This window comes from Tupaia chinensis, unplaced genomic scaffold, assembly GCF_000334495.1.
Source record: "Tupaia chinensis unplaced genomic scaffold, TupChi_1.0 Scaffold000691_1, whole genome shotgun sequence".
In the NCBI taxonomy this organism is placed as follows: domain Eukaryota; kingdom Metazoa; phylum Chordata; class Mammalia; order Scandentia; family Tupaiidae; genus Tupaia; species Tupaia belangeri.
The window spans coordinates 783,404-793,659 of record NW_006160214.1 but is presented as its reverse complement, the minus strand read 5'-3'; the positions used below and the strand labels follow the sequence as shown (position 1 = coordinate 793,659).

General features: G+C 40.1%; 1 protein-coding gene across 1 annotated transcript in view; it reads right to left on the bottom strand.

Annotated features, from left to right (window-relative positions):
* Positions 1-10,250, bottom strand: part of FANCM (FA complementation group M) — a 65,473-nt gene extending 55,223 nt beyond the window's left edge. The window contains exons 1-4 of the mRNA XM_006160604.3: positions 9,697-10,250; positions 8,968-9,140; positions 7,745-7,822; positions 898-1,056 (exon numbers count right to left, since the gene is read on the bottom strand). Coding sequence (XP_006160666.1) covers positions 898-1,056; positions 7,745-7,822; positions 8,968-9,140; positions 9,697-10,204 — 918 coding nt within the window. The 5' untranslated portion in view covers positions 10,205-10,250. The remainder of the gene's footprint in view (positions 1-897; positions 1,057-7,744; positions 7,823-8,967; positions 9,141-9,696) is intronic.
* Positions 10,251-10,256: the final 6 nt, after the last annotated feature.

Genomic DNA, 10,256 nt, shown 5'->3' with positions numbered 1-10,256 from the left:
ATAAAAAAAAAAAAAACCACCTCACATCTGGGGAACCAGCAGATGGCATAAAGCTTACATCACTGGGTTCCCACACTATTGACTATGGTTCAAGTCTCAGACCTCGCAGCTTGAAACTGAAGGTCAGGCATGTGTGCCTGCATGCCCAAAATCCTGAGAGGAGAATGGAAAAGGAATGTGGCATGGCTATCTCACCCTAAGTGTTGATTTTTCACTTCTGTCTCTCTGGCAAGTGCATCTGTCCTGTAGAAAAAGGTGGTGTAAGGATTATGTTGCTGAACTCTAACGTCATTGACTATGGTTCGAGTCCTGGACCCGGAAGCTTAAAACTCACATCAGGTGCATGTGTATGTGTGCCCAAAATCCTAAGAGACTGGACAAGAGATTGTAGCATAACTATCCCCATGGGCGATGATTTCTCACTTTCCATCTCTCTCTATTTCTCCTGTAACGGTACACACCCTATGGCAAATATTTCTCTAATATATATATAAAAATATTTATGTAAAATGAGATAACTGCATATTCTTCAGCTAAATTCTGTTGACTACAATAATTATATTACTGGAACCAACAGATGGTATAATGGACTTCCACATGGTCAACCACAGTTTGAGTCCCATACCTGGTGGCTTGAAACTCATGCTGGATGTGTGTGCATATGTGCCCAAAATCCTGAAAGGAGAATGGAGGAGAAGGGATTGCAGTGTGGCCATCCACCCATGGGGGTGACTTCTCACTTTCTGTCCCTCTCTCTCTACAGAGCACATGCACCATATAGTAAAAATCTCTCTCTTAAAAAAAAAAAAAAAAAAAAGAAAAAATTATGAATTCATTTATCAAAACCCTGAACTGTGATAAAAATGACTTCCCTGAACTGTGATAAAAATGACTTACCTGAATATATGTCTTTTGGATGGCTGCTAGTTCTTCACCAAGGGGAACAACAAGCTTTTCAACTCGTCTTTCATGAGAATAAGGTAAAATATCTGGAGAATCTTCAGAACGAAGTTCTATCTGCCCAATTAGTAGGTTAGTAATAACCTGTTGTACAGCCTATGGAAAATTAATTACGATTACAAATTACATGTAATTTTTTTTTTTAGTTTAAATTACCAACAGTAATAAAATTTGGAAAAACTGGGGCCAGCAGTTGGACACCCATATGGTTGACTGCGTTTCAAATCCTGAACCCATGACATGAAACTCACACCAGGTGGGTGTGTGCGCGCACCAAATTCCAAGAGAAGAATGGAGGAATGGGATCAGCAGTTAGCATAATGGCTATGTTGCTGGACTCCCATGTAGTCAACTGCAGTTCGAGTCCCGGACTCGGTGGCTTAAAACTCACGCAGTGTGCGTGCGTGCCCAAGATCCCAAGAGTAGAAGGGATTGCAGAATGGCCATCCCCATGGGGGGTGATTTTTCACTTTCTATCTCTCTGTCTCTCTGGCAAGTGCACACACCCTATAGCAAAAACCTCTCAAAAAAAAAAAAAAATCAAAGAGAAGAATGGAGGAGAAGGGATCATGATGTGGTCATCCACCCTGGGGTGGTGATTTCTCACTTTCTCTGTCTCTCTGGCAAACACATGTGCCCTATAGCAAAAATCTCTTTAAAAAAAAAATTGGAGGAAACATAAATTCATACCATAAAATTAAAAAAAAAAAAAAAAAAAAGATAATCTTAGGGACCAACAGACAGCATAATGGTTACATCGCTGGACTCCCACATAGTCGACCACAGTTCAAGTTCTGGTGGCTTAAACTCACGCCAGGCATGTATGCATGTGCACCCAAGATCCCAAGTGGAGAACTGAAGAGAAGGGACTGTGTGATGGCCATTCCGCCAGGGGGTGATTTCTTGCTTTCTGTCTCTCTGTCTCTCCAGCGAGTGCATATGATCTATAGTAAAAATCTCTCTGGCGGGAAAAAAAAAAGTTTATAAATAAAATACATCAGGGACCAGCAGTTAACGTAATGACTATGTCACTGAACTCCCATGTAGTTGACCTAGGTTCGAGTCCCGGACCCGGTGGCTTAAACTCATACCAGGCACATGTGCGTGCGTGCCCAAGATCCCGAGAGAAGAATGGAGGAAAAGGTTTGCAGCGTGGCCATCCCCCCCGGGGGGGGGGTGATTTCTCACTTTCTGTCTGTCTGTCTGTCTGGCGAGTGCACGCGCCCTATAGCAAAAAATCTCTCCCCCCCCAAAAAAAAGAAAGAAAATACATCAAACTACCACAAATGAGATCAAATGCTTTTTAAACATTCTCCCCACCCCAGCCCTCTAAGTGAAGTATGTAAGGATTAAGAACAGTAATAAATATTTGACAAATTCTGCAGATGTACTTTTGCATTATCCAAATGGAAAAACTAAAAAACAAAAAACAAAAAACCTAGAAGTTTTAGATAAGCAAATTAAATTCCCAAGACACTGTATAACAAACACAGTCAATTTCAGAGCTAGAGACAGAACCCAGGTTTCCCGATTCCCCAGCAAATATAGTTTATTCCACCAATTATTTTTGTGTGGGAAAAACGAAGTCTTACTACTGTTAAAGGACACAGAGTACATTAGGAATACTTTACAAATTGACTTGTTAAGTGATTGAGGACCTATAGGGTCTTTGAGAAATCAGAATATTTCCCATTCAAATTAACATATACAATGTCAATATATTTCTGGGTCTAAATTTCATTCACTCAAAGCTTATAAAGAAACTTAAGAGTAAAATTAGGCAACTGAAGCAAAAGCATATAATTGCTGTGCCGAAACTGTAGTACTGACAGTGTGATTTTAAAAAAAAGAAATAAACAAAAAGGGCTAGTTGTAGCATAGCACTAAAACAATGCTTTGCAAGGCTGACCTACATGGGAACGGCCTGGGTTCACATCCTATGAACTTCCTGAGTATGCTGGGTATGTGAATGTCTATGATCTGGGGCTATGAGGTTAGGGGAGGATGGTGGCATAAAGACCTTGTTGGGGCACTCACTCAGTTCAGTAGCTTAATGAACTGCAGTACCAGAAGTCACAGGGCCAACTGCAGGTTCAATTCCCCAGCTCAGTCAACCTGAAATATGCCAGGAATGCACACATATGCGAGAGATCTTGAGGAACTGGAGGGCTGGAGGAAGGGGTTTGTGGCAAGCTTGAAAGAAAGAAACATTGGATGCCAAGCAGCTGAGCAATAGCTGTTTGCATATTTGATGTTTTTTCCAAACCCACCTCTGCACAGAAAGCAAGATTAGTCCCCATGCTACTTTTTTTTAATTAAGAATTATTGTTTAACTTTTATTTATTACTATTGTTATTATTTTAATTTGACCTGAGAGAGATAAAGGGAGAGCGAGGAAAAGTGAGAAAGCAAGCCGCCAGGTCCCGGGCCAAACTGCGGTCAACCATAGGGGAGTCCAGGCCCCAACCAGCACTCCACCTTGTGATTGCCCCATTCTGCTTTTTAAGAGCTATTTCATTTCTAGAAACCTGGAATGAGTATCAAGGGTTCTTTTCTCTCTGCTTGTGCATATTCATGCACTCTCTGCCATGAATAAAATAGTATATCAATAAAACTCCTTCATAATATATAAAAATCAATTCAGAATGGAGTAAAGAGTTCAACAGAATACCAGAATCATAACATTACTAGAAGGAAACATATGGGAAATGCGTCAGGACATTGGTCTAGGCAAAGATTCTTTTTTTTTTTTAAAAGAAATTTTTGCCATAGGGCATGTGTGCTTGCCTTAGAGACAGAGACAGAGAGACAGAAAGCAAGAATGCAATCCCAGGGGGGTGGCCATGCTACAATCCCTTCTCCTCCATTCTCTTCTCAAGATTTTGGATACATGTGCCTGGCATGAGTTGCAAGTCACCAAGTCTGGGACTCAAACTGTGGACCACGTGGGAGTTCAGTGACATAAGCATTATGCTATCTGCTGGTCCCAAGGCAAAGATTTTTTAAAATAAAACTTCAAAAGTTTGAGCACCTGCTGCAAAAATAGACAAATGAGATTATCTTCCACTAAAAAGCTTCTGCCAGCAAAGAAAACAATAGAGTGAAGAGACAACCTAGAGTAGAACAAAATATTTGCAAGTAATACATCCAATAAAGGATTAATAAGCAGAATATATGCAGTTCAACAGCAAAAAAACAAATACCTCAATGAGAAATGGGCACTTGGGCCAGCCTCACAGCCTAGTAGTTAAAGGAGTTGGATTCCACATGGCCGACCGCAATTTAAATCCTGGCCCCAGGATCTTGAAAAAATGTCAGATGCATGTGTGCCCCAAAACTCAACAAGGTGGAGAAATGAAGAAGAGGGAACTGTGGTGCAGTCATGCCCCTCCCCTTCTGGGAAACACACACATCTTCTAACAATTAAAAATAAATAAGTACATAAATAAATCAATAGGCAAGTGATCTGAAAAGACAATTCTCAAAAGACATACAAATGGCCAAAAAGCACATGAAATAATGTTCAACATTATAATTATCAGGGAAGTGCTAATCAAAATCACAATGAGTTATCTCACCCCTGTCAGAATAGCTATTATCAAAAAAAAAAAACAAGTGTTAGTGAGACTGTGGAGGAAGAGCAACATTCATGAACTGTTGTTGGAAATGTAAAAGAGTATAGCCATATGAAAAGCAGTATGGAGGCTCCTCAAAAACAGAAAAATACTGGGCAAGTGGGTGGCATGGTGATTAGGGCACTGGACTCCCACATGGCTGACTATGGTTCGAGTCCCGGACCTGGTGGTTTGCTTGTCTCTCTCTAGTCAAATTAAAAAGTAATAATAATGATAAATAAAATTAACAAAATAATTAAAAAACAAAAAGAGAAAATACAACTACCTTATTATCCAGTAATTCCATTACTGGATACATGCCCCTGAAAAGAAATCAGTATGGCAAAGAAATATCTGCACTTCCATGTTTATTAGAACACTATTCACAATAGCTAAGGTATGTAATCAACTTCAGTGTCCAGCAATGGACAGTGGATAAAGAAAAACATTAAATTACTATTCAAGTATAAAAAAGTATGAAATCCAATCATTTAAGAATCATTGAGGCAAGACTGACAAACTGAGAGGAAATAATGCTAAGTGAAATAAACCAGAAACTGATAATAAACCATCCCCACTCAATAATGAAAACGGAAAGATTCCATTGTGTGAAAGTGAAGAGTATACTGGTGGATACTAGAAGCAGAAAAAGTAAGGGCAATGGAAGGAATGGGAAGAATGGGATCACAGACAGATTCAAGAGCACCAGTAAATAAAGGGAATGAGTTCTAGAGTATGATAGCTTAGTAAAGAATGAGAATTCAGGATCAGCAGTTAGCGTAATGGCTATGTCGCTGGACTCCCACGTAGTCGACTGTGGTTTGAGTCCCAGACCCAGTGGCTTAAACTCACGCCAGGTGCATGTGCATACGTGCCCAAGATCCCGAGAGGAGAAGGGAGGAGAAGGGATTGCGGCGTGGCCATCCCCGCTGGGGCGTGATTTCTCGCTTTCTGTCTGTCTCTCTCTGTCTGTCTGGCGAGTGCACGTGCCCTATAGCAAAAACCTCTCCAAAAAGAAAGAATGAGAATTCAAAGCACACATCAAAACACAAATGTACAAAACAAAGTAATGATAAAGGTTTGAGATGGAGGCTATGTTTACTGCCTTGATTTGATCCTTACGCAATACACACATTTTGAAAAGCCACACTGCACCCCATAAATCTGTATGACTATTACATGTAAAACAGAAAACTATAATAAAAAAATAAATACATAAAAAGAAAATAATAAGATAGGGAAAGCTGGAGCCAGCAGATGGCATAGTGGTAAAGGCGCCAGACACTCCACATGGCTGACCACAGCTTAAGTCCCAGACAATAGTGGCTTGACTATCACACCAGGCACGTGTGCGTGCATGCTCAGAATCTGAAAGCAGAATGGAGATGGACTGCAGAGTGGCCATTCCCTTCTGGGGGCGGCGATTCTCACTTTCCTTTTCACCCTCTCTCTCCACTAAGCACACACGCCCAATGGCAAAACCTTAAAAAAATAAAATAAAAAAGACAGGAGTAAAGAAAAGAAAATAGAAAGCTAACGTTTGTTAGTTTAGTGGGAATGGATCTTTCTGAAGGGATGACTTTTAAGCAGAGGCTTGAAAGATGACTAAAAAAATTAAACATGTTTTTAAAAATTTAGGGGGAAAAAGCATATAAGACAAAAATCTCTGAAAAATCATTAAGTCTATCAACAAAGGAAATAGTCTTAAAGCTTGACACAGTTAAAAGCAATTTCCGTATCCAGCAGAAATCCTAGTCAATACAAAAGATCATTCAGGGCTATTAAAATCAAAATGTTATAGAATAGAGCTTAAAATCTGCATTTTTAACATTCTCCAATAAAGGAAACCAAAATCCTTAGGAGAACTGACCGGGACACAGTAAATACAAAATGAGCATAAAATAGCTTTTGAAGCCAGAAAGGTAGGAGAGAGAGAAAAAAAAAAAAAAAAAAAAAGTATGTCTAAAGGACATAAGAGCCATTTGAAGAAGTTCCCAATAGAAAAAGCTAGCATAACCTGGACAACAATATTAATAATGGCATTGTATTAACCCACAGGGAAAAAAAAATCCATTAAGGGCCAGCAGATGGCATGCTGGTCAAGGCGCTTGCTCCTACGTGGCTGACTTTGCACTTCAAGTCCTAGACGTGGTGGATTGAAAAACATGTTGAATGTGTGTGTGTGAGTGCCTAAAATCCTGAGAGAAAAATGGGGAAGAAGGGACTGCAGCACAGCCATCCTCCCTGGGGGGTGATTTCTCACTTTTTCTGTCTGTATCCTTCTGGTGAGCACACATGCTCAACAGCAAAAATTTAAAAAACAAACAAACAACAACAAAAAAGTAAAACTTACAAAGAACTGAAAACAGTAATGATTAAAAAAAAAAAAAAAAAAAAACACTATTTAAAAAGAAATTCAAGAGCAGTCTCATAGTGATTAAGAGAGCCAGATCCCACACGGGTGACCATACAGTTCAAATGTTAGTTCTGGCAGCTTTAAAAATACACCAGCGGGGCTAGTAGATGGCCTAGTGGTTAAGGTGCCTTAACTCACATGGCTCACTACAGTTCGAGTCCCAGACCTGGCAGTTTGAAACACAAGCTGGGTGTGTGTGTGTGTGTTTGTGTGTGTGTGTGTGTGTGTGTACCCAAAATCCCAAGGGGGAATGAAGAAGAAGGGATTGGGTGTGGCTTTCCCACCCCCAGAGGTGATTTCACTCTTTTTCTCTCTCTGTCTCTCAGGTGAGCACATATGCTCTGTGGCAAAAATCTTAAAACAAACAAACAAAAAGATACATAGGCACGTGCATAACCCAGATCCTGACAGAATGGAGAAATGGAGAAGGGGCTTCAGTGCGACTATGCCCCTCTCCCTCTGTCTCTCTCTGGCAAGGGTACACAACCTCTGTCAAAAAAAATTTTTTTTTAATCAGGACTTTAAACAAATAGCATTTGGTGGCTGTTAAGGCTGTTAAGCACCAAAAGGCTGAAAATTACTAATTGAAAGAAATTCCTGCAACCACAAAAATAAAAGTTAGGAATATTATAGGAAATATTATATTATTAGTATAAAATTTACTTAAATTCTAGAACAGAAAACTCATCTGGCTTCATTTAAAATTCTTATTTTCTCAGATCTTAATAAAGAAAAAAAGCATTATTTTACTTACCTTTATATCACTACCTGGTGTAGCACTAAGTGCCAAGATTCTGAAATGATTTGTATATTTGACTAGTTCTCTTACAACCTAAAAAAAAAAAAAAGTTATTTAATTTCACTTGCCAAATGCAAAAATAACCGTAGCTTTGTTAAACTGTTATATATGACCCATTGTCATTATTCCTCAGTCAATATATTGATGGTTTAGTGAGTGCAGTTACCACTAGTCATATTATCTAACCAGCTAAGAATTTAGGGTTACACTCTTTATCAATAAAAAATGCACCATGGCTCTTCAGAAAGTTCCTTGAAAGTGCGTATTATGAAAAAAAAACTGGGGACCACCACAGGGCATAATGTTTACATTGCTGGACTCCCACATGGCCAACTGTGGTTCAAGTCCTGGACCATAAACACAGCAAATTGAACTCATCAAATATTGCACTATGTTTCCTCACTTCAAAATCTCCTCTGCTCCACAACTCAAATCTTCAGTTTTCCAAGTCAAAAACTTATATTCCTTTTCTCGTTAGATACCCTGCCTTTAAACTTCATTCCTCCAATCTGTTATGAGTCGTATCACCGAGCTAAATATTTACCCTATATATACCTTAAATTGCCTACATAATGTCTTGAAACGGTTAAGCGTAAACATAAATGCCTTCATGACCTGGCCCTTAAGTAGAATAAAAGAAAGAAATATAAGAGAAATAGAGACCAACTCAGTTTCATTCAGTGCAAAGAAATGAATGACTTCAACAGCTACATTCCATCAGTTTTCCTCCATACTTTATATTCCTAAAGTATTCAACTGGAAGACATCATGTTAGGCATACATTATGTCATTTATCCCTAGAACGCTGACAGTTAACTATTATTGTACCCAGCTGCTGAGAAATAACACCGCATACCCACTGAGATCTTTGGCTTACTATCTTATTTTCAAAAGTCCGCCTCTACCCTTCTTTAGAGAACACGGTCCCAACAATGACTAGACTCTCATGAGCCACATCTGATACTAATAGTCTTGCTAAGTTTTAAAGAACATAAAAAAGAGCAGAGACATTAATTTGAATGGACGAAGGAAAGTATCCCCTATTATCATCTATCCTGAGATAACAGGTGTAAGGTATTTAGTAATAAAATCATTAACAACTCCCATCACTAATAACTATTCCCCAAAACATTTAACACTTGTTTACATTTTACAAATACTATATTTAGAATTATTACCTGGCAATAAGCATAGTTTCCGAGAGCTTTATGAGCTTCATCAATAACTACACACTTTATGTCAGCAGCAGGACAAACTCCTCTAGAAAGGTCATTTACCATGACCTGAGGTGTAAGAAAAAGGACTCTCTTACTGCACCATATTTCCCTCCTGGTGAACGCTTGAGTAGACCCTGTAAATAAAAGTGACATTCTACATTCTAAATTTCAACTGTTATCTGTAAAATATAAACAGTTGGTCATATTTTCCGAAAGCACACACAATTTGGTAATCGGCCAAACAGGAAATCAACTTGACAATTCACCTGAAAGCTAGATCTTAACGCTCTGGCGTGGTTCAAAAGTCAAAGCAGGGTCTTACAGAAGACCAGGACTAGATTGTCTTTAAAGAACTCCTACAAAATGGCATATTCGATGAGAAGAAAATTATTCAGCTACCTGTTCAGTTACCCATGGGGTATACATATATAATCACTTCAACATACTCTACAAGGTACAAGAATTCTCTGAGGATAGCATATCATCTGTGTTGGATTTGCTGTAAGTAGATCCCTCCCCCCTTTTTTTATAACCCGCGCACCTGCCCCTATACATATGTTTTATGGCAGTGGGTGTAACATGAGCATATTGCGGGTTGCGAATTATTTCACGTGGGTCGGGAATTTAGTTCACCATCCAAGAGAATACATCAGATCTTAGTTTCAAATCAGCTCATTCTTTCCAAAATACCTGTCATTTCGGCCATATGGGATTGCGGTATACCCATCACCCGGTAGCAAGCCTCGATCTGCTGTGTCACCAAGGGTTTTGTGGGCGCCATGAAGACCACCTTGCCGGAAGGAAACCAGCGGTAGAAATTGTACATGACCACAGCGGCAATAAACGTCTTTCCCAGCCCTGTAGGCAGACACACCAGCGTGTTGCAGAACAGAGCGGTCCGGGAGATGTGCAGTTGGTAGTCTCGCACTGGGCAGTTGGTAGGGTAAATCCACAGGGCGCCCGCTGAAGTGCAGAACCCGCCATTCTCTAGACTCAGCTGTCGCTCGGCCTCGTACACTGCGACCAACAACACATCATCGTCGGACTCCTGCTGAGCCTCCGCTGCTGCAGGCAAACCGGTCTTAGAGCCCCCCTGGCTCGGAGGCCGCTCTGGTCTGGAGCTGCAACTCGGAGCCCCAACCGTTCGGGAAACGCTTGAGCCCCATGTCTGGAAGAGAGTTCTTTGTCGTCCGCTCATTAGGATGACGGCCACCAGAGGCTTCGCTCAGACGCCGGCAGCAGCAACGGCT